The sequence below is a fragment of the Neopelma chrysocephalum genome, unplaced genomic scaffold (genome assembly GCF_003984885.1).
Source record: "Neopelma chrysocephalum unplaced genomic scaffold, ASM398488v2 Primary Assembly neopelma1_44, whole genome shotgun sequence".
NCBI lineage: Eukaryota > Metazoa > Chordata > Aves > Passeriformes > Pipridae > Neopelma > Neopelma chrysocephalum.
The window spans coordinates 24,687,712-24,712,369 of NW_020897703.1; the positions used below are offsets into that span (position 1 = coordinate 24,687,712).

Sequence of the window (24,658 nt, forward strand, 5' to 3'; positions counted from 1 at the left end):
GGAAGCAAAGATGGAGAACTGTGAGGTGTGAGAGTAACACTCCTGTTTTACAACCGTGGTTTGAATAGGTGAAACAGCAACATTTCTCCTTAAGCAGGCTGCTTGTTTTAGAGCTGTTACGTGATTATAGAAGAATGAGGAGCTGGGGCGACTTCAAATAGGTGAACAGCAGAAGAAAGTGCCCAAATGGCAAACATCTGTCTTTCTGTCTATCTCTGCCTGTCTGTGCTTGAAATCTTGATAGCTGGGCTCAGGAAGAATATTTAACTCGGCAACTAACAAAGTACAAGTATTCCTCACAGCACTCCTTTTGAGACAACATTTATTGTCCCAAACCACAAATACCGGAGTTACAGTAGAGAAATCAAAATCATTTAGTGAGTTGAATCGGTGTCTGACCTGGGACCAGGGTCTTGGCTTTTCAAACTCCTCTTTGGCTCTCTAGTCACCTAGGATTATAAAGAATAAAAGATGAAGGCATACCTGCAACAACATGCAGTTTCACTGATCGTTTCCAAAGCAATAGTGCCCTACAGCTCATGAACATTAAAAAAAAAAAAAAAGAAAGAAAAGAAAACCAAACAAGAATTTTTGTGTCTGTGTAACCACAGTAGCGTTCACTTTCGCTGCCCGAGTACCTGCCTAGCTGACAGCCGAGCGCCGCGCCGAGCCCCCGCGGCTGCTCCTCGCAGGGGAGACATGGCAGCGGTACCGCCCGGGGATGCACAGCGACACGGCTACGGAGCGCATAGCGGTAGGGAATAAAAAACCCCCTGCCGGCCCCCGCTGGGGTGTCTGTGCTCGCACCTGTGCCCGGCCCGCCCCGCCCGAGCGGCCGCGCCCCGCGGAGGGGCTGCCCCGGCGGCGGGGGCGCCGCGGCCGGGCCGGCCTGGCTCAGGAAGTGCCGGCAGGGGAGCGGCGGGGGCGGCTGCCGGGGGCCGGGCCGGGCTGGGCTGTCAGCGCGGCTAGGGGCAGCGGCGGCAGCGGGGGGAGCGGAGCAGGTCGGAACAATAGCAGGCGGAGGGGAGAGGGCCGGCGGCGGCGGGGCTCGGCACCCGCACCCCGCCCCGGCCGCGCCGCCCAGCGCAGCCCAGCGCAGCCCGGGGGCAGCGCAGCCCAGCCCCGGGGCAGCCGCCCCGCAGGCACCGCGGAAGGGATGATCCGGGCGGCGCTCGGCTGGGCTCGCTGCTGAACGCGCCTCCATCCCTCCCTCCCTCCTCTTCTCCCTCCCTCTTTTTCTCTCTCTCTCTCGGCTCTCCTCCTCCCTAACTCACTGGATATTACCAGCCGCCGGGCTCGCTGCCGCCTCTCCCCCAGCCATGAATCCCGCCGAAGGGGCGGCGGAGGAAGGCGCTGTCCCTGACTCCGAGGTGGATGCTTTCTTCCGAACAGGTAGGGGAGCTGCAGGGAAGGGGCCGGAGCAACACCGGGCCCTGCCTCCGCCGCGGGATGCGGGGCTGGCGGCTGCGGCGCGGGCACCGCCGGCAGTGGAGTCGCGGGGAGGGGAGAGGAGGGGATGAAGGGGGTCCCTGCCTGCCTCCTCGCTTTGTCCTCTTCAGCCCCTCGCGCGTCCGTGCCCCGGTCGCCTCTCCCGCCCCCGGGAGGATGCTACCGCGGGGCTGCGCTCCCACCGCCTCGGGAGAGGACCGGCCGGGCCCCCGCCCCAGGCAGGCACAAAAGCCCCGCGGGGATGCCCGGGGAGAGCTGCCGCGTTGTCACCCCCCGCAGGAGGCAGCGCCGGCTGGGCCCCGCCGGGCCCCCGCCCCGGGCGGCGGCACCACCCGGGTACCGGCCGGTGTTTGGGAGCGGAGCTGGCCGCCTGCCCTGCCCACCCCGCTCCAGCCGGGTGGAGCGCCGGGAGCTGCCCCTGCCGCCCTCGGGTGGGCAGCGAGGGCAGAGACGCCCCGGGCAGCGCTCGCCTGCAGCCCCGCTGCCGGCCGGGGAGGCTGACCCCGCGGGGAACGGCTCGCGAAGTATCTCAGGGCTGGGTGAGAGTCCTGTGTTTCACTCTCCCGTTTTAGAGGATGCTGAAATGGAGCCAAGTGTAGCTGGGCTACGGCAGAGTGTGGTGTTGCTAATGAAGCAGTGGTTAATTAAATTCAATGGGCAATAGCTACATGCTGGGGTCCCCACTGCATCACCCGTTTGTGGGGTGGTATTTGTGTGGGAGCCACCAGCACAGTATCAGCATCTCAAGTGAAGCAACTTGTGGTTTGCATGACACACCCCCCTTCTCTCCCTCCCCTCCATCAGAATCTTAAGAAAGTATTATAATCTTCTTGGTAGATTTTTAATTAAAAATTGTAAAGGATTAAATGCTTCTTTCACAAGGGCATTGACCCTTGTGGGCTAGGACTGACACTTATTGCCACAGCTGTTTGTCAAGACTCTGCTTTTCAGCTGTTTTCCTCACTCTACCTGCTCATTAGCTACACATAGTGCTTTGAGCTCCACTTACCAAAAAGCAATTATGTAATCACCAAAACTTTAAAGAAGTAAAATCCTGAAGGCCTGCAGCAGCTCCCTGCTATGGTAGACTGCACCCCATTTATGTGAAAACCCTTTGATCTAGAGGATAAGTATAATAAGGTCTGGCTGTGTGTATCTTGTGATCCACAAGTCATTAAGCCATAGGATATTTGCTTGTTGATAGCCTACCTGGTTACAAGCTAATTTCCTAAGTCTCAACAATGACAGATTGGTTAGGGGAAAAAAAGAGAAAAATAATGCACCAATTCTCCTTTAAAAAAACCCCTGTTAATTAAGGTTTCCCTCCACCTTTTTGCTCTCTCCCCTTCTTCACCTCGGGCTGAATCATTTCTCTGCAACACTGCCATCTCAACATAAGCATGTTAGCAGAATTGAATTTGGAGAGAGTCAAACCTATCTAGCTTAAATGAAAAAGGTATTCCTAAATGAGGGAAAAACACAGGGAGACATGTGGCTAGACATTTCTCCCAACCTGCCTCCTTCACCTGAAATTTCACCTGTAGATCCACGAATACACTTGTCACCTACATTATACATTTAACCTGGAGATTTCAGAGATTCTTCTAATACTTCTGGTTGAGGAAACAAAATCGCAGGAACGTGGGCTTGGAAGGGGGGCCTAGGTCACATCCTTGCAGTGAAGCATGTATGTGTAGGCTATCTCTGATGCTTGTCTCCTTTACGTTAAGGTTCATCAAAGAAGATGGCAAAATTCAGGTTTCTGCACCATTATGTAGCATCTTGTGTCCAAAAAGATGATATGACAAAAGTGCCAAAGTTATTAGTAATGAATTTTGATTGTCATCTGTTAGAATGGCCAGGCAACATCGCTGAGAAATGGGGAAAGCACGAGAGCAGGCACGACTTGTGTGAAATGAGACTGTTGGTTCTCTGCATTGTTTGGGCTCCCTTCTCTTCTGGGGTTTGTGTGCTGCTGTTGTGCCTGTCTGAAGTTGGGTTAATGGATGGCTGAGAGAACAGCTCATGTGGGGCTTGGGAGAACAGTTGTAGCCAGGACACAACTGACTCTCCTGCACCTCTCAGGCTGGCAATAACAACCCTGCCTGAGTAGGGACTGTGAGACAGGGTCTGATCTGTTAGACCTGCAGAGACCTGCATTGACTTAGCATCCCTTCCCCCTTGGTATTATCTTTTTCTTTAATTCTTTGTCCTGACTTATATTCTGGGTTTGTAAAGCATAAGCATTGTCTTACATGCCCCTGTACATTCACATCAAATAAAAAATGAATCTGTGTGGTTTAAAGATTAGCTGCTCTAAAAGCACATGCATACACTAAACAGCCTAAACTCTTCCCAAATTCACAGCTACCACATGGAAAAGCATGAACTCATTATTCTCCATGAAAAAAACAAGGGCCCGAGTAACTAATATCTCTCTCAGAGGCTTTTAGCAAGCGGCTGGGCTTTGCACTGAGCCGGGAGGATCGATAGGCTGCTCCCTGGTACCGGCAGAGGAGGCTGATGCTGGGAGTGGCGCCGCACACAGAACAGCTCCCCCAGCAGCACCCAAACACTCGTGGTACCAGTCCCTTATCAGCGGCGACAATTGAGATAGCAGCTTTCTGAGCTGTACCTGAAAAGTCAAATTGAAAAAGTTAACACCAGGTAATAAAGGAAGTTCTGTTCTGGTGCTTAACACTGATGAAAACTAGGAATGACTTTAAAAAAAGGGTGGATTTAACACCTGTGTGGTTGATGCTGGCAGTCAGTTAAACCTCCCTGGAGACAGGCAGGACAGGGACTATTCTAATTTTCACCATCAGATATATGCGGAAGGAATTCAGGAATTCTCCTTTAGACAATCAATCCCATGTAATTGGGATAAAAATTAACAGGCAGAGGGACTTGAAGGGCAGAAATTACTATTGCAGTCTCCAGCTCTGATTTCTAGGATAACACTGGCTGCTGAATTGCAGCAGTAATTTCTGTGTGATGTCTGTCGCTTCTGTTTGAGCTTACGTTTCAGTAAGAAACCAAATCTATGCTTAGGTATTCCTTATTAAGTTTCTTATGTCTATTTTGGTGACAGATAAAATATGAGCAAGTTCTCTGGAATTCTCAATAGTCTATATTTAATGTGTACTGAGACTTCTATATTGCATGGAACAGAATCCAAATACTTATTGTTTCAAACATAAAGTAAGTCACTTCGTAAAGTGCACAAATGATAGATATCCCTTGGATACAGACACGGAGGGAAAGTTTTCACTTCCTGCCTAAGCTGCAGTAATTTATGCAATGTGTTTTGGAAACAGAGGTGAAACACATAAGGAAACCCTTTTCCAAAAGTTTAAATATTTACAGAGGTCAGAGACAGAACAATTTAGCAAACTACCAATTACTAACAAGGGTAATCATCAATATTTCTTATCCACTATCAGGTACAGTTTTATTTTCTAATTTATTTTTCTGGCACTTAAGTATAGCATTGATTGTGTCTGATATGAAGATGCCAACTTTATCATTGATACTTCCTGTGTGTGAGTCGAAAATTGATATTGTTCCATCTCCTTTGAACGCGATGAATTATTCTGTTTGCTTTCTGCTTTTCGTCTGGTTATACTTCTAGCATTGTTCATTTGTGCATGAGTGACTGGCAGTTCTGCTATTAAATAACTTTAAAATAATTGGCAGTGGCCAGGCTGTTTGATCAATAGATGTGCTTGAGATGATGTCTGCAGAGAAGTGCTCCTTGAGGTTGATGGACTCAAGTGTCTCCTCGTAGAGCAGGTAAATTGATTCAATTGAGTTGTCACTGGGGGTGAGGTGTTCTTGTGATGCCTGGCTTCCTCACCTTGAGACTTTTTAATTCATAAGGCCTGGTCTGGCAACGTGTGCTGATAAAGGAGGCTCTGTTGCAGAAAAGACTGTCAGGTCTTTCTTACCACTTGGAAAGCCCTTGTGTTCTTTGAGGTGATGCTGTTAATTAAAAGCTGTACCACTCTCTGGAGGCTTTGACCTCTGACCCTGTCAGGAATGTGAGTTTTGTTGTTTTCTTTCTTTATTGTCTAATGCAGGTGTTTTTTGTTTTGTCGTGTGATTGACACGGGGGAGGAGGATAGTTATCTCACTACATGTGGGGCCCCAGAAGCCTCTTGTCACTGGATACCCCAGTGCACGTGGAAGGCTGTGTGGCTCTGCCCTGCTGTTGCCCCATCTCCTCCACCTCAGGACTCTGAGGCAGCTCTGCTAGTCTGGGAATTCACGTATAGACATGGCAAAGGACATAAACGTGAATCAAGAGGTCTTGGTGAGATGGCTGTCCTCTTCCCTCTCTCACCATGCAGATGCTGCTCAGAAATGGGGCAAAACCTGCTGGTTTGTGGGGTCTTGTGACAAAAAATGGATCTCTTTTTGTTTGATGCTGAAAGGGCACAATTTAAATGAGTGATTTCTATTCAGATAATAATTTCTTTCCTATACTACTTCCTTCTTCCTCACTCAGAAGTACATACAGGGCATCAGGGATGACATCTGATAGTTATTTACAATGTGTTTGTTCAGGATGAGATTGCATTGTGTTAAAGGCCAGTAGAAAGATACTTATTGTGTTTGATATTAATTCAATTAATACTGAACAGAATTACTTCCAGAGGAAGGGGCCTTTCACACCCAGCTTCTCATCAGAGCTCATGTGTACGGAAGTTCACAATCCCCGATTTCCAGGACAGGGTGCAATAAGGAACATAAGCCCATAGCACAGACATTAGTGAAGTGCACACAAAGCTCGATGTGGCACCTACAGAAGCTGTTGGTGGGGGCCTGTTGCCTGTGCAGTGTTTTGGGGTTGAAATTCTGAAAGAAAAAAACTGTATTCATGAAGTCATCAAAAAGGAACAAGCTTCCTAGTGCTTGTGTAGACTATTTTGCCTGTGGCCTTAGATGGCCATGTGTGTCTTGGGATGATAAGTAGCGTGGATAGAAATGAGCATCCAACCTTGCCAGGTAAATACAATTGTTGCTGTTTCCTACCACCTGCCTCCCATACTGTATTTTTTATCAAGTCCCATAATAATAACCTACCGGGGAAACATGAGGTTTTAAAAATGGGTTTGGTGGGTTTTCCTCGGTGTAATTTCCAAGCACACCCCCATGTTAAGGGCCTGTTGGGGAGTCCTCTGGCTGGACAGGTGCTCTGGGCCTCTTGAAGGTTGGGAATGAAGTATTCTGTTGTTTCAGCTGCTGTGACCTTGTGGTCTTTGGGAAGGTCGATTATGGATGTAGAGCAGCTTTATTGCTCCATGGTGACCTGTACCATACAGTACCCAGTGGTATTTTAAGTACTTCATAGTTACATCAAAGAAAATACTTATGGAGTATTAGGCCTTATAAACCCATAGTGCTGTGTCTTTTATGGCTGGAACTTAAAGTCATGAAACGACTTAGAGGTATTTGTGCTTTTGTTTGATTTGGACTGGTGTCCTGCTTTTAATATTTCTTTGGATAAACAACTCCCGTTTTACAGCCTTGCATGGCTCACGCACCCTGTGTTTAACTGAAGGGACTTTGCCACTTGGGGAATTTTGCCTAGAGAATCTGGCAGGAATAACAGTGAATATTACAATATACGTTTTGCAAAAGAAAGCTGGATACGAAAAGTCAAGTATGATCGTCTGAATGGAGAACCTTAAAGTGTAAAGGGCTGTAAAAGAAAGAAGTCATAATATTTTCAATTATTTCTTTCCCACCCGGTTCTGGGATGGATTGTGTTACTGTTGTACAGATCCAGAGAACTTCAGAGGAATTGTTTGGGAGTTTTCACAGATGTAACGGAAAACAGAACTTGGCCCAGACACTGCTGTGGCAATCGTAAATCTAGGTTTCAGTCAGTCACCTGTGTGATATGTGGACTGCAGTGTGTTGAAATGGGATTTAGAGCATTTTGTGCTAAGAATAGAGTAACATTTCAGCAAAATATGTAAGTATTCAGATTTGGTCCAGAACGAGCACTGTGTTTGAATCCAGGGCAAACACTTTCCTCTGTTGTTAGTCATTGTGAAGGTCAGTAACGTATGTGATTACTGTGGATTCATGTTAGTTTCAGTTGTTTTTCATTTATTTTGTTTTTAACTATTCAGTGAAGGTTAAAAGGGGTATATTGAAACAATGTGTGTTCAGTGCTGGAGACTGTAATATCATTTAAAACATTCGTTGAAGTTTAAATAATTTCTGTTTCCTAATCAAGGAATTAGAAGATAATTCTGTTTCTACTTTTAAATATGAACATAAATATTCATTTTGTTTGCTCATTTTCATTAACTAGTGCCTTGAATAAATTGTGGTTTATTGGGGTGCTTTGTGTCTTATCAACGTGTGGCTTTGTTACTAAAAAGTAGGAGTGTTTTCTGTTTCTTTCAAATTACACAAGCTGAGAACATACAGGTACATAGGTCTAATTTGTTGCACTTCCATTTCGAGGCAACAAATTACCTTTAAAACTAAAAATGGAATTCCTTTTTTAGTAACCTTAATTATATGAACCAGCATTTCGGTTTCACTGATGGAACAAAACTACCATAATTAGGCAGCCTGTAGTTTTTAGTGTAAGGTCACATCATGCTTTGCTGAGAATAATAAGAGGAAATGATCTTCAATTTAACATCTCGGTGACTGGCAGACCAGCTGCTCTGGTCATTTCTTTTAGTGAAGTGGCCTTGGGAAAAAGGGTGAATGTGTGTTGTTTGTAAGAGAAATTAAATTAACCTCGTTGCTTAATTGGTACCCACATAGACATGGTGGAGTTTTCAGGTTTTTAAAATACATTTTGGGGATGGGGTTGGGCGGGGAAGGTATGATATGTGGAATAAGCTGTGCTGAAGTGGCAGAAGACATGCCTTACCTTTAAAATAATAATAAACGACATTACAAGGAAATATTTGACACCAAGATGTTGCTCTTTTCTGGGGATTGTGACCCTTTCTTTACCAGGTGAGTGTTTGGTGAAGCAGTAAAGGCAGTAGGTCAGGCATGCTCTGGTGCAACTGGGATAGAGAGGGTGGTTTATTACCTGAAATCAAAATATATAGATATATATCTCAAAAAGAGCTTTGTATAGATTCACCCGGTAATATCGGCGCTGCTGGCACGGTTCCTGACTCCTGGAGCGTACTCTGGCGCTCCCGCTGTTTTAATGGCAACTGGCAGCCTACTTTGGGAGCAGAATCGTCAACTGGAGACAATAGTGTCTGATTCTTGTTTGTCAGCCGGGACAATGGCCCTGCTGATGGGCTGCGGCGGAGGGGAGCGGGCTGCCTTTGTATGGCAGTGCCGGCATGGCAGATGGCTAATTGGACATGATAAACCACGGGGGCAATGGGGGAGAAAAAGGAGATCTGCGGGGATTATCGGCTTGTATCCCCCACGCTAGGGAAGAAATGTATTTTAAAGATGTTATCAACTTTAGCGCTTTGCCATGAATATATCGTTCAGTAACGAAGGAGGAGGACACCTATCTAAAGTCTTGCCTTAGCTGATGTGAAGTTCACTCTATTATCTGGGAGGAAATCCCGTTACTCCATGGCAAGGTAGGCAAACATGTGGCCCCCAGAGACGCTGGCGTGGCACTTAGGAAAATTAGCAGTGCATATTTTTCACCAGTCTTGTAAGTGAATGTCAAACTGTTGTGCCAAACAGCATCCAAGCTGAAAACAAAAGAGCTTTGCCAGCTGTGTTCTTTAGGAGTGGAGAGTTATGATCTACCATAGCCTGTCTTGATATGAAGAGATGTCATTCAGTTTTGGAGCACTGAAAAGTTAAGCTTATTAATAAAGATGGAATTTCTTTATTTAAATGTATTTTATTAGTCTTAATAGAGTACACACTATGAAGCCAAAACCTGAGACCCTTACACAAACAAACCTTTGCTTATTTAAAACAGCTTAGTGAAAAATGGAATTAAAGACCCAAGGTTAGGTCCACGAAAATGATCGGAGGGGTTGGAAATGGATTCTGTGAGGAAAGGCTGAGAGAGCTGGTGTTCTTCAGCCTGGACAAGAGAAGGCTCCAGGGAGAATTTCTCATGGACTTTCAATATTTAAAGTGGGCTTATAAAAAGATGAGTAGGGCCTGTTGTGATAAGACAAGAGGTGATGATATATACTAAAAGAGAGTAGATTCAGACTAGAGATAAGGAAGAAATATTTTACGATTAGGGTGGTGAAAACACAAGCACAGATGGCTCAAAAAGGGGACAGATGCCTCCACCTCTGTAAACATTCAAGACCAGGCTGGACAGGGCTCTGAATAACTTGATCTCTTGGAAGATGTCCCTTCTGATCCAAACTATTCTACGATTCTAAAGTATCCTACATAGTTATGCTACGAGATATGTGGGCTTAGCTGATGGCTTTAGTGGCTCCAAGCTGTGGGCTGTGAGTCCAAGGCTATGCCCACAGCCTGGTAGCAGAAATCAGAAGTTCATCCCACGGGATGCATTTTAATTTCTTTTTTGCTCCCTGCCACCCCCGTTAAACAGCAGGAGAAAGCACCACCACAACTTGGGGAGTAACTCCACAGAGGAGGTGTGAGGAGTAAGGCTAAAGGGGTGTGTGTGTCGTGTGACTGGTGTTTGTGGCAGTGAGCTGCAGCCATCGCTGGCTTTAATTCCCTGCTTTGTAAAATGGTATCAAGTGCCTCGAATACTTTGCTATTTTAGTGTCTCTCATAATAATAATGTTATGGCATATAACAGATACATTTAAATTGTAGTAAAAATAAATCTGCAAGAGGTTAAAAATAATAGCTAGCGAGAAATATGCAGTTCTCTGTGGAAGCAGATTTACTTTCTGTGGAAATATCTGGACTGTGTTTCTCTTCCACTGTTTACTACTGTTTTTTCCCACGGCACAAGTATAGTGAAAACTCCAGATGAAAACTTTCAGCGAGTTGCCTTTGGTTTCACAGGCCTTTCATGTGCTGTACCTGTCAGTCCGAGTAGCTTTTGAAGCTATAGGTGCAGGAGACTATTCAAAGTATTGTGAGTGAATGCAAATAAAACTTTGAATTGGGCGGTCTTCTTACAGGGTCTGTGATATTGTCATGTTATGATGGTTCTTTACCAGGGTTTATTATTTGTATTATTGTCAGTCACTGATTAGTTCCTTCCGAAGCAGATGCCCTGGAAACACTGAACAAAAATATGGTCCTTGCCATTGAGTGCTTATGATAAAAGCTGTCAAGTGGATTGTGAATTTCTTTAACCAAAGACTCATGTTTTGCTTTGCTTTGTTTTTAAACATATCTGAAGGGCAAGCCAGAGGAGTTACAGAGTCTAACACTGGGTGTGGAGCAGAGGGAATGGCTGAGAATAAGGTACAAGCAGAAAAACAGGGAAGAAATTAGAAGCCTGTAGGGAAACCATGGAAGAGTGCCACAAAGTTACCTCACAGAGCACTTCAGAACTGGAGGGCACTTGGCTGAGAAAGGGATCAGAGTCTGCATCCTCTTTGGAAGGGAAGCAGGTGATGTCAGTATGGGAAAGGTCAGAAGCCAGAGGAAATCACAGAAATAAGACAACAAGATGTTTGATTAGAGTTTTAGCTTTTGGGATGGAAAGCCAAAACTAGGGGTTTTTTTTAGAGAAAAAAATTGAAAGACTCTCTGGGTACACAGTGAAAGCAGGGAACAGGCAAAACCTGTGCACATACCGTGCTTAGGCTGGGGAAAGCAGCCGTAGGAGGTACTGCAAAGCACAGGAAAAATAACAAGGTTTTCTCTTCTAGGAGGTGTCCCACACCATTGAAGACTGTTATTATCACTCTGCAGTCTTTTAATAGTGATGCACCAAATGCCTGTCTTGCTTTGATGCTGCAAAGAGGAGGCATTTCCGTATGAAGCAAAGACACAGAGCCAGAATCCTTGGGTGTTCTGCTTCACATTTAATGCGTCTTGTTCACAGAAATATGTCATGAAGAGCCAACCTCCTTGGATCTGACTGCCACTCTGTTCACAGCAATTTAACTTTCCTGCTCTGCTTTTCTGTGCTGAGGCAGAGAGTTCAGGAGTGATGTTAATTGAGTCAGTCTGAAGCATTCAGATAAATTTAGTCCTAAGGAGCAAGTCAGGCCTACCGGGTAAATAGTAATGATCTTGTGAGTTTGGAGGACTTAGATCTATGGTGTGCGAATCCCCAGTTAACAGCTTGCTCCTATTCAACTCAGTCCTGCTCAAAAGTTAGCTGGGGTCAGCTGTCTCTTACAGGTGCCTGTCAGTCTGTAATCTGTCTGATGCTTCAGGTTATTTGTCAAATCCCTAATGAGATGGTCTTGAACTATTTGAGGCCAGGAGAAAGTTGTTAACACTGTCTCTGGTACTAAAACTGAGCAGAGGGGAAACCCTGTTGGTTGGATGAGTTTAGACCTATTGAAACTGATCCCATTCTGGTAATGGGAGTCTGTAAAAATGACACTTCCCGACATGTAAGCCTGTATAATGGGAAAAGATTTTTTTTTTTTTTTAAAAGCTGATTGACTTCCTCACTGAGCTGTGCAGGAAGGTGATAGGGACTAATTCCAGTATTTTTCCAGCTTCAACTCCATCATGTTTCAACCTGAAAGCCTTGTGATGCTCATTTGCAATAGCCCAAAACCAATGACTGGTAGGTTCTTATTTGGGTAGTCAAAGGACAAGTTTCTGTAGCATCCACCTCCAAAATCAGGAAGTGCTCAAGATGTGCACAATGAACAAAAATTTCTTTGCTTGGCTCAGCTATCCTCAGCTCCCCTTGGCGTGCAGTAGTAATGGAGATAACAGGAATTAGAAGTAATACACAGAATTAGTGCAGCATTTCAGAACGTTTTAAGTGTCACAACCTTTGCGTAGAATAGGGAGATCTCATCTATTAAAAGGGATAATCAGGCAAAAAGCTATAGTAAGTGGTTTTTTTGAGTTTGTATGGACTTCGTGTTCTTGAAAAACCCATGTCCTTGGTGGTGGAGCAAATCCTGATGAAGCTGCATGCCTTCTGTTGGTAGGGCACAGGCCAGGAAAAGTACACCAATCCTTTTCTACTGTAGGATTGTCAAAAGTCATGGCTGAAGTGACAAGTGAAATCAGAGAGATGTGCAAACACCTGGCTCTTCTTAAACCACTTGATATGGGTGCCTATATATGGATGCAGGTGACCTACTTCAGACAGGTTGTACATCTTGGCCTTAGTCCTGGAAATGAGATTAACACACCTTGCCTATGTCCACACCAAGAAGTCAAATGGTCTTAAGATTTTTATTACACTGACCATATTTTTAAATATACGTAGGTCAGAACTACAGCTGGTATAAAAAATGGCCTGATGCCAGTGACAGCAGAGGAGCTACAGTAGTTTACACAGGCAGAAATTTTGGCCTGTGTTCAGCTGTCAGACTCGTGTGGGGATGGGGCCAAAGAAGACTAGTAGCAGAGTAAGGATATTTCCAATTTAATGTGTTAAGACATCCAGATGATTTTGCTCATCACCGTGGTACCCAAATGCTGACAAAATGAGGCACTTGGGCTTTGGGTCCGTTCTGCTCACTGTTTGGTAAGGTCCCCTGTGCCCTTTTTGTTATGAGCATGCTGCTGTGCAAGTTAAATCTATTAAATGCTAAATGTAAGAGAGATTTAATGACATGCTATTAAAAAGTTCCACCTACCTAAAAATGCTTTGCTTTCCAGCCCAGGTTTGCTAATATATTCCATATTTCGCAGAGATCTCTCCATGAAGAGAATGCTGTCAGGAGCCATTTACAGCTCTGATTCTTCTTTGTTGTCATTTACAAGTGCCAGATTCCCTGTTGCTGCAGAGCCAACCACTGCGCCAGGAAGTTTCTGCTGTGGATGTCTCTCATGGGCATGTTAGTTCCTTGGGGCATGGGAAGGTACCTCCTAACTGGTTCCACACAGCCGAGTTTAATAGAGCTATAACCATAGTATATGATTTCCTTTTCTTGGTCTCATTTTTCCTCATACTTTTTTCTCTTGGAATATATCTAGCAAATGTAAAACCTGTGTGTTGCTATTCCAAACAGGGCCATTTGCTTAACATGGCGTTATCCAGGGTAGAACGGCCTTCTGAAGAGCGCTGACTGATTGCACACACCACCTGCACTTACATGGGGAGAGTAATGCTCCTCATGTAACACGTGAATGAGGCAACTGCAAAGAGTTCTAATTAGGTGCTACTCCAAAGAGTAATTTTCACACTGACAAGAAACAGACAGTCATGTTACATCTTCCTTTGGGAATATATAGACAAAGGAAAGTTTCCTCTTTGGAAGTTATCTTTAGAGACAGAAGCTGTGGGAGGTGTAGTACAGGCAGTGATCACCAGTCTGAGGACTGTAGAGGTTCATGTGGGAGCTCTCTTCCCCCTGCAAATGCCTGTGGCAGGTTGACCTTGGCTGGTGCCCATCAGGCCACTCTATCACTCCACTCCTCAGTAGACGAGGGAGGAAAAAACAATATGGGAAAAAACCTTTAGGGATCAAGGTAAAGGCAGATTAATAAAGAAAAAGCAAAGGTTGCATGTGGAAGCAAAGGAAAACCAAATATTTTCATCTCTACTTCCCATCAGCAGGCAATGTACAGCCACTTCCTGGGAAGCAGGGCTTCAGTGTGCATAGCAGTTGCTTCAAAAGACAGGCATCGTAAATAACAAATGACCCCCCTTCTTCCTCCTTTCTCTTACTGTGTATTGCTGAGCAGACATCATATAGTAGGGAATACTCCTTTGGTTCATTTGGGTCAGCTGTCCTGGCTGTGTCCCTTCTCAAGATCTTGCCCACCCCCAGCCTACTGCAGAGAGAGGGAATGTTGGAGGGACAGTGCTGGTGCTGTGAGCACTGCTCAGCAGTAGCCCAAACACTGGTGTGTTATCGACACCTGTCTAGTTACCAATATAAAGCACAGCACTGTGAGAGCTGCTGTGAGCCAGCGTGTGTCCTGGTGGCCAAGAAGGCCAGTGGCATCCTGGCTTGTATCAGCAATAGTGTGGCCAGCAGGACTAGGGCAGTGACCGTCCCCCTGTGCTCGGCACTGTTGAGGCACCTCAAATCCTGTGTTCAGTTTGGGGCCCCTCACAACCAGAAAGACTTTGAGGTGCTGGGGCATGTCCGGAGAAGGGCAACAGAGCTGGGGAAGGGTCTGGAGCACGAGTCTGATGAGGAGCAGCTGAGGGAGCTGGGGATGTTTAGCCTGGAGAAAAGGAGCCTCAGAGGAGACATCGCTCTCTACAACGACCTGACAGGAGGTTGTAGCAAGGTGGGGGCTGGTGTCTTCTCCCAGGATGAAAGTAAATGGCCTCAAGTTGCAGCAGGAGAAGTTTAGATTAGATATTAGGAAAAATTTCTTCACTGAAAGGGTTGGAACAGGCTGCCCAGGGAAGTGGTGGAGTCACCATCCCTGGAGGGATTTAAAAGATGTGTGGCTTTGACACTTGAGGACATGATTTTGTGGTGAACATGTTGGTGGTGCTAGGTTGATAGTTGAAATTTATGATCTTAGAGATCTTTTCCAAACTTCACAATTCTATGATTTTATGGGGAAAGTTAACTCCATCTCAGCCAGATCCAATTCTACTGCCACTCCATTGCTCCCTGGTCCAGACCATAGCCCTTACTTTTTACTGGCTGCAGGTCCCCAGCAAAGTCTTTGTTTGGCTCATGTATACCTGGAAGATTTAAGAAGTAGCAAACACATTCCCTGGCTCTGTTTTCTAGATGTCCCCCATCCAAATGGGCCTCCAACTTTTACTGAATGAGAGAGTGCTATAGGGGAGTCTGATGTTCTTTTCCTCTTGTCCTGCTCCTCGGGTGCACCATGACCTCAGTTTGTACACAAAATAGTTTTAACATCAAGTGGTCAAGACAGAAACTTTTTACAGATTAAACTAAAAACCTTGAAACTAATAGGAGAGCGTGGAGGGCACACTAAGGATGCCTAACTGGCAGGTGTGCAAAGAGCGCAGGCAAACAAAGCAGGACTATGAGCTCTTTTGGTTTTTTATTTTTATTTTTTTTAATCTGACATGCAGCTACGTTAACAGCTGCAGCTAATGACTTCTGAAGGGATCTCCTCTCCTGGCTTCCTTTTTGCACTTCCAGTCTATGTACGTATTTTCCCTGAGAGCTGTTCCAGGAACTGCATTAAAACCTCTCTAGTTATTACTTTTCCTACTGGTGTGCGAACACCCTGCAAACGGTGGCTCAGGCAGGAGCCTGAAGCAGTTCAGTTTCAGAGGAAACCAACTGTAGCAATCTATTTTTAAAAGGTTATTTTGATGAATTGGATTTTATGACCTGATTTGAACTGCTGTTGAGCACCCACGTGTTATGCTGCTGCAGCCTGGACCCACAGGACTGTCACTGTGTGCTGTTTTACCATTGGAATCCTGTTTGCTTTCTGTATCAGACAGTAATAAATTATTCTCTCCATTCCCAATCCTGCTTGTCCTGTCTGTCGATAGTGGAAAACTGCAGATCTTTGGCTGAGGAAAGTAAAACTATGCTTGTTACATTGCAGTTTCTTGGCTGTCCTGTTTCCCTTCAAGGAGTGGGAGTCTGGAGTTGGGGCTGTCACCTTTTATGAAACACTTTTACATTTCTTTTGATTATCTTAAAAAATTATTTAAAAATCCTCCATGACCAAAGAGTTTATGCAAGAGTTTACATAACTTTGCTATAGAGTTACAGATATAGGTACTGTATTAAGATGTTAAAACACTAAACATGCAAACCTCTCAACTACAGAAAAAGAAACTTGAACAACCTTGATCCAGAAAACCACAGGCAGTTGCAGCATCAGTCCCTGATGCCTCGTCTGGACAGATCCTTGCACAGCTCCTCTTACCATCAGTGCCACGGGAGCTTTACAGTGGGATTTTGGTGGGCAACAGCCTGGGCTTGTACTTCCTTGTAGGAGGCATTCAGCATGTAGGAGTGAATATAAACCTTGTATTCAGTGTCTTGAAACTGTCTCAATATTTCTATTGTGTGATTCTACACAGTATTTTAATTGTGCTGAAGTAACTTGAGTTTATTCTCAATCCAGAAACAAATGGGAAAGCTATAATGGATGGTTTTGGATTAGGTATCGATGCCCAAGAAAGCTGTCTAAGTGACACACTTTTACACATGGATAAGTAAATGAATATGTTAATTTGGAAGTTTAGGACTTGTCATGGGGTTTTTTTTCATTCTGAAGTCCTGCTGGGACTCTTCTGAAAACTGAGATTTTGAGACAGAAAGCCTGCATGGATGAGTAGGTGCTGATGGCTCTGTTGTTGGCACCCATCCATTTGAGTCCCCAAGAGTCACTTAGATATTAAAAAGGCACTTTTTTTTAAGTTAAGACTTGAGGCTCATGGTTTTGAAGCAGTTGGTGCAACTAAGTCATTCCCCAAGCAATTTCTATAGAGAAAGGCTGCATTTCTGTATCCTGGCCAGATTCCTCTTGATATAATTATGTTCTCTTGCTTTTCTACATTTCTGCTCTGAGGTTATGCTTTGCAATGCTGGTGTGCCTGAGTAGTTGCTGAATTTGACTGTATGAATTGCTGCACTTTAATGTTGCGGGGTAATTTGTATCTGTGACTCTTCCATAGGGCTTCAGGGTGAAGATCATATTATTCTTAGCCCCTCTGCTGTTTTTGCATAACCTCCCTTCCTCTAGTCAAGGTAAAACAAACACTGTCCCTGGCAGCTCTGTGTCGGGAACAGCACATGCAGACACCGTGTCCAGGCACCCCATCCTTCCCGGCTGCTACCGAAGCCGTCCGGGAACACACGGGCTTCCCCTGCGTCACGCCCCAGCCTGCGTGCCTGAAGGAAACCTCCTTGGATCTTCGGCTCTTCCTGCCCAGCTGCGTGTGGCTCCAGCACGTCACAGCTCACTGTTTCAGACGGCAAAGTGCGCTGCCATCTGCAGCACGAGAGGAGCTGTAAAATGCTATTCCACAATGATGTTATTGTTATTAAAGAAGTTTATAAATTGTTAAGTACCACGTGTTGGTCAGACAGAACTTTCCTACTTATGCTGCTTGATAAGAGGCTTATGAGCGAACACCTGCTGTATGCAAAGATGCGGGAAGGCAGGCTCTGGGTGTCTCCAACATCCCAAATCAGTGGGTGCTTTTTCTGGTGCTGACTGGAGTTGAGTTCCCAACATCTCAGCCCTCTTCTACTTCTTCATGTGTTGTGTTCATATAGTGTTAAATTAGGGTGCAGCAGCTGAATTACAAGCTCTTCTGACAAGAGCTTTTGAGCTTCTGCATCTGTAACTTTCCCAAGGCTCCTGTAGGTAAAGCCTGGCATACTTTATCTGACAGACAGATTGAGACTCCTGACTGTTTACTCTCCTGGTGTCAGTGCATTTAGGTGCAGCCAGAAATGTTCATCCTAAAGTTGTAGGTATCCCCCAGTTATATTTACAAGCAGCAATGTTGCAATAGAAATGCCTCAGAAGTAAGGCATTAAGCAGGCATAAAGCAAGAAAGAGTGTTGCGTCCCCATGAGGTGAAACAGTTGTGCCTTTTTGGGTGGGAACCATAATTTGTATATGGGAATCCAGGCTTTTAATTTTATGCATCTCGCCTTTTCTGGTCTCTTCGCGGTATGTGTCAGACCAGAAGGTTCCTCAGTTATTCTTGTTCATCTTAAATATCAGTTATCCCCTTGCTGTGTAAACTGATCCATTGCAGAACAAGGATTTTTTTTGCCTTGGAGTAATCCTAGGAGAAAAGATTGCTGCTGTGAAAAGCAAAGCCCTTGGTCTTGTTATTCTGTGTTCCTCTTGTCATCATTAAAACTCCTTGTGTTAGACCGTGAGCAACCCACATCATCACCGGCTTTCCCTGCTGCTGGAGCCTGCAGTGAGACCATAATCCTGCATTTGCTACCACAGTGTCTTCCCATACAGCGTGATTTTACAAATCTAATATTATGCTTTCTCTGCAGGAACAACAGTAACAACAAGCCAGGCTGCAAACAGCAATGTTAGCAGAAGCAAACATCTGACAGTGCTGGACAAACAGCAAGCTACTTTGCACTTTGGAGTATCAAGGTTGTAGATAAGTTTAGAGGGTAATGTAAAATTCTGGAGATGAAGATCCTACTTCTGCTGTTGCCTACTGGATGACATTAAGCAGTTAGCGTTGCTCAGTGCCTCAGTTTCCCTCTGAGAATTGGGTAATTGGCTGTGGATAAAAAGCCCTATAAAATAATAGCACTTAAAGCAGTGCATATAACAGTTATTAACAGAGAGTGCTGTCATCATCTCCACTACATAAATGTGAGGAATTGAGGCAGAAAATGGTTTGCCAAGAGCTATTGATGTAGCTGGGGCAAGAGTCCTCATTAGACCCCTGGAGCCGCCTGGCCAGCCTGCAGGCTTCGTGCTGCTCATCACCCTCCTGCCCTGCCCCCGAGTGCCCCAGCACAGGGTGGATGCACAGAAGTTGGGGGTGTGGAGCAGAGTGAGGCTCATTCCTTTCACTGTTCCTGTTGAGTGAATTGGAAAAGTAATAAACAAAATCGTTTTTATCTAGGAAAAATGCTCTAGAGCCCTCTGTTTTTAACAAGCATTTGCTAATAGTGCAAAGTATATGGGACAGCATTGTCCTAATTAGTTTTCTGTCAAAATTAACAGCCTTTGAGTTCGGTGGGAACAGATTTAGGCCAACATAGTGTCATTGAAAAATTCACAGAACTTTTTGCCCAGTGGTCTTGAATATGAGTTGAAGCTTCAACATCATGGAACATCCTCTGAGCAGAGCTTTACTCTTCATTTAAAATGTTCTTGCTCTTTAAAAGTCTGATTCTTAGTGTAATTTGAATCCATCTTATTTTAGGGTATATATTTAGTATCCAGCTGATTTTTTTCCCTCTAAAGTTCTTGGATAGCAAGTCCACTAAGAAATCTCAGCATTGCCAAACCAGTTTAGGACATTTGGAACTTCAATTACCTGCTGAACTCTTAAAAAGTAATTTGGTAATGAAAGCAGTGAATGTATTCTGCAGTGTTTAAAGATTGCTTACAGAGATAAAATGGTTTTGGCTGCATGTCAGATAAATACTTCTATGATGAAGCATATGTGCAACCAGTTTTTCTCCTTTTTTTGAATGAATCTGAAGAGCCTAATCCTCCAGAATATCCCCAAACAAATTTTGGATTACTAGACCCTGTGTTCTTAACTAAAGAGAAACATTTAGTATTTTGCACCTAAGGAGCATCTTTCATCTCTGGATCTTGATGTCTTTTACAAAGCCAAATATGTTCAGTCTAACCAAACTTCTGTGAAACAAGAAAACATCATTTCCCATTTTAGAGCTATGTTAGCCAGCAGGACATGATCTGACTCTCATGTCAGGCTGGCAGCAGAGATTGTTGGAAGATGATATGGGATGGAATGCCTAGGTAAGAAACTTGGGCAACAGATTCTTGGAGTCTTGCTATTTTGACATTGACTTGAATGTAGTCCTGGTGACGATCCTGATGGCTCTTGCAGTTGAACAAAAGAAGTGTGCGAAACTGTTTGTCTCCCCCTCTGAGTTGTGGATTATATCTGCACGGGTTCCTTGGCGAGTTTTGGCCATGCCTGGGGAGCCAAACAAGGGCTCTGATGTGCATAACAGTGGCCAGCATAGAGGAAGAGAAAGATCTCAACCACCTTGCTACTATACAGGTAACACCTGGAGTTTTGCTTGTGGGAGAGAAGCTTCTCAGCTCTTCCAGTGTGCTTCCATTTTAAAATTCACTTTTCTGGAGTTGGGTTGGCTGAAATAAATACACACTTAGCTCTAGTTGGAGAGGTGATTGAATTACTGTGGGATGCCTATCTCTGCGTGTGGCTGTGTAGTATTAACAAGTCTATCCTAGTCACCCTAAAATGAAGAATTTAGTTGACAAATGAAGACCATTAGTACCAGAATGGTGGGGTTTCTTTTTTAATTGTGATAATGGAATCTGAAGCTGAGTGGTGTTTCCTGTGAATCATACCCTAAATTTTTACACTCCATAGTTCATCTGTGACACTGAATGCAGCCTCATTTGCCATTTTTTTCCTGAACAGTATCTACAGCTGTGGCCAGATGTGCTATTTGGCTTGCAGCTGAGCTGTGTTTGAAGGCTTTGAACCTGAGCCAGGCTCAAAGTGGCTGGGCCCTGTCCCCACTGCTGCAGGGTTGGTATCTGCAGGCGTAGCTGCACATGCAGTCCTTCTCTAACCCAAATCAGTCAGAGTGATCTGGATTAAAGAAAACCCTCCATGCTTTTAAATAGTAAGGCAACCTGGATCATTTTGACACAACCGGGTTAGGGAGCGACTGCATACAGACATAGTGACAGATTGGAGGGGCAGTAACACAGCTCTGCCGAGCCGAGATGGGGGCTGGACCACAGGCCGAGCCCTGACTGTTGTCCTCGACAATAGTCTTGTTTATAGGAAATCATGAAACAGTCTGAGGGCTAAAAGAGCAGCTGATGTCTCCCAGGTTTGGCCTCTGATGAGCGGTTTGCCGCCCGATGCCACCTACTGTAGATGTGCTTTCCTGCTCAAGGGAACATACTGATTGTGGCTGGTTTTAAACCTATGGGCAATTTAAAGCAACTTCAAGGTTCTGCTAAACTGTGCTGAAAGGAAGCTGCTACCCAGGCAGTATTTTCTGGATAACAGCAGTGTTTTTCAGATGTTTATGCACATGACTGACATGTGTGTAGTCTTGACGTGAGAGGTGCTCTGCGGGTTTTCACAGCATTCTAAATGTGATGATAAGGGGCAGATATACCAAGGCTTTCTGCAGAAACTGAGTGAAAACATTCAAGATTTTAGTTCAGAGGGGATAGTATGAAAATCTCTGTAACTCTATCTTGGGCAAGTTTGGAAGTGTGTGTGTTTGACACTGGACTTGACAGTGATCTCATTGATTTCTGCTGGGCTCAGACTCAATTACTCTGGTTTAGCGTCTTTGCATGTGAGACCAGAGTTAGGCCTGCTGAAAGTATGGATACTTTTTCTTTCCCCTTAGGGAACCCGTTGGCATTAGTTATGCAGGTCATGTCCACATGCCGTGACCTGTCTGCACAACAAGCCACCACTCTGTCACTTGGCATTATATATTTCCAAGATATCCTCAGCTATATAAAAAGCATCTTTTCACCCCGTCTTCCCTTCCCGGGAGACACAATCCCCTTGTTCCCACAGCACACACACTGGATGCTGTGGTCTAGCTCCCAACCAGGGCATTGTGTTCTTGCCATCATGGGACCTATCCTCTTTCAGTTTCTGGTGGAGGCAACAATAGGAGAATCCTGTTTTGGTGCGTAGGCTCGTTCAGGAGAGTTGAGCATCCAAATAAATAAATGGAGGAAGTCCTGCTGCAGGGAGGTGTGTGTGCATGGTGGTGAAGAGAGCTGGCTGGGCCATTGGATGGGGAGCCCCCAAACACCAGGGCCCATGTCCTTGACTTCAGTAATCCCATCTGGTGTGTGTTGCAGGTGTGTTGATGGTGACTTGTGACAGATTCATGTCCTCTAGCCCTCAAGCTGATGACAACTGGAAAGAAAAGACTTTCCCTTGCTGGGAATCATTTCCAAATGCATTCGCAATGCAAGGCAGTGTTTCCTCTGGCTGCCTTAGGTGAAGACTTGACCTCTCCTTCTTTCACGTCTCTTGACATTTATTTGTAACAAACAGACCTAGATGTTGCAGTATGTTTTTCTGGGTCATTGAATGCATTATATGCTTGTCCTTCAAAGAAGAAATACACTATCTTTCATCTCAGCCCATCAGCTTGTTTTTGTTGGTTTTACTTTTGTGTAGTCTTTAAAACCCAGTCATTTTGTCAATAAGCATTATTCATATGAGAAGAAATAACTTGATTCATACTGGAAGCACAATTCCTCGTACACACACACAGGGCTGTAGCCGGAGGCAACAGCCACAAGTCCAATCCAAAGGGCCAACTCCACTGCTGTGCAGTTTGGGGGGTTATTTACACCTGAAGAGGTGGGATGCAAAAGCCTATGTCAGTGCTCAGCTATCAGTGGGGCTGAGCTGTCCCAGAACATAGTGTGGCCTCAGGTGGTTGCACTTGGCAAATTTAAAATTTCTCCTGTGTCATGAGCACGCGCTCCCAGTCCAGGCTCTCCTGCTTGCTGTGTTATGTAGATAAACAAGTCTACATGCAGCCTACAGGCTGTCTTCAGCATTTTGGAAACCTCTGTGCATGACAGTTTATCAGTATGTCTGGAAACGAACTTGACTGACACAAACACACAGGAAAAGCTGCATCCCAGATGCTTTTGCTATGATTTTGTTGTGTTTTCTGGGAATACTTGGCATTTGTAGCAGTCTGTCTGGTCTCCTTCAAATCATATACCTGCCTGGAGGCTAGGACCCTGTGAGCTCATGGCTTGAGCTGGAATTGGCTACCTTCAACCTTAAATACCACTTTTCTGCAACAACTGTCTTTTATTTGTAGAATTGCAGTCCAATTTCATGGTATGTAGGCTGTTTCACTTACCATTTCCCATGCTTTTTCCACACTATCTCTGCATCCCAGTAGTGCAATGGTCTCCACATATTCTCATCCTGAAAATTTTGATGGTAACAATAAAAATGTCTATGTATATTGATGGTTCCAGGAGAAATCTCTTCAACTTTTGTTGAAAAAAGAAAACCAGGTAATTTGACATGTTTGGAAAAAAACCACTAATAACTGAGAAAATTGTTTGAAAACTTCCCAGAAAATTAGAGTAGAAATCGTTAGCTCATGAGTGCTGTATGTTCTCCAACAAAAAGACTACATTTTCTCTGAGAACAAAGGACACCCTCCTTTCATTATTTTGCTGAGTCAAAGCCATATTTCATAGTGAAGAGAAAGTTTTGCTGGAAACTCCTTGTTCACCCCTGCTCCTCCAACTAGTTCATTAAGCATCTAAAACCCCATTCTGTTCATTTCCATGCTTTAATATTTTTGTTTAAAATGTGTTTTGCTAATATTTTAACAAACAAACAAGCAAGCCTATGACCTGCACGTGCCAGAGTTAATGGAGCTGTCAGCTCTGTTCCTGCCACAGTGATTGATGGGTGCTCTGATGGAGTGGCCTCTTCCCTCTCTTTCTGTCTTGTCTGCATGTTAATGTCTCCACTCACTGAATAATGATGCACTTTAACACAGATTTGTCTTATTTTTGTTTCTGAGTGCTGGCAGGGCTGGGGTTCTGTCTGTGTTTCTCCGAAGTTGGAATAATTCAGCTGGAGGAATTTTACCTGGAGTTGAGCACGCCCTCGCCTTATGGGAGCACCAACCAGTAAAACCAGTTGCCATGTAGTATTTCAGTGAATCTGCAGATTTGTTACTAGGGGAAGATGAGGTCCGTATCTTGGAGCTTATGGGATTGCCTGGATCTGCATGAGTGTGCCTGGCCTTTTGGCGTGGTTTCAGCATGACAGAGATGTGGGTTTGGGGGTATGAGGAACACACACCAGACTGTTTGTTGGCTTCTTGCAGGAGTTTTTCCAGGCGGTTTGTGGGGGAAACTTCTGCAAAGAGGGAGCAGACAGGGAGATCTACACCCATGTTGTACTTAGGTCTGCTCCTGAGCCAACTTGTGAGGACTGATGGGGATGCCACCAGTGGAGTTGTATGTGATTCCCCTGTGGATGCGCTGCTTGGGTTATCCCTTGTGCGATGGATGCACTTGACTTTTATGCTTTATGTACTGGCATCTGAAGCTCATGTAAACCTTCAGAAGCAATGTTTCTCTCTGTGGACACGATTCCTTGTGGAAAGATGTCCATAAGGATGATTTATTTTGACCCATGAACCACATATCTCAAATGTATGAGTTGCCAGTATTTTGTAGAAATGTTTAAATCCAAGTGGTCCCAATGAATTTTAAATTTTTAAGTGTTTCTATTGACAGTCAGTTAAGAAAACAGCTAACAAAGTCTACTCCTCCCCCACCCCCCCAAAAAAAACCCCCAACCCTAACTCTATACGACTACTTGAAAAGAGGTTGTAGCAAGACTGGAATCAGTCTCTTCTCCCAAGTAACAAGTGATAGGACAAGGGGAAAGGATTTCAAGTTCCACCAGGGAAGGTTTAGATTGGATATTAGTGAAAATTTCCTCACCAAAGGGGTTGTCAAGCATTGGAATTGGCTGCCCTGGGAA

The 24,658-nt window shown here is 44.8% G+C and overlaps 1 protein-coding gene across 2 annotated transcripts in view; it reads left to right on the forward strand.

Annotated features, from left to right (window-relative positions):
- The first annotated feature begins 690 nt into the window (after positions 1-690).
- Positions 691-24,658, forward strand: part of KALRN (kalirin RhoGEF kinase) — a 512,316-nt gene continuing 488,348 nt past the window's right edge. For both annotated transcript variants that reach the window (XM_027679018.1, XM_027679019.1), the window contains exons 1-2: positions 691-754; positions 1,288-1,392. In XM_027679018.1, coding sequence (XP_027534819.1) covers positions 700-754; positions 1,288-1,392 — 160 coding nt within the window. In that variant the 5' untranslated portion in view covers positions 691-699. The remainder of the gene's footprint in view (positions 755-1,287; positions 1,393-24,658) is intronic.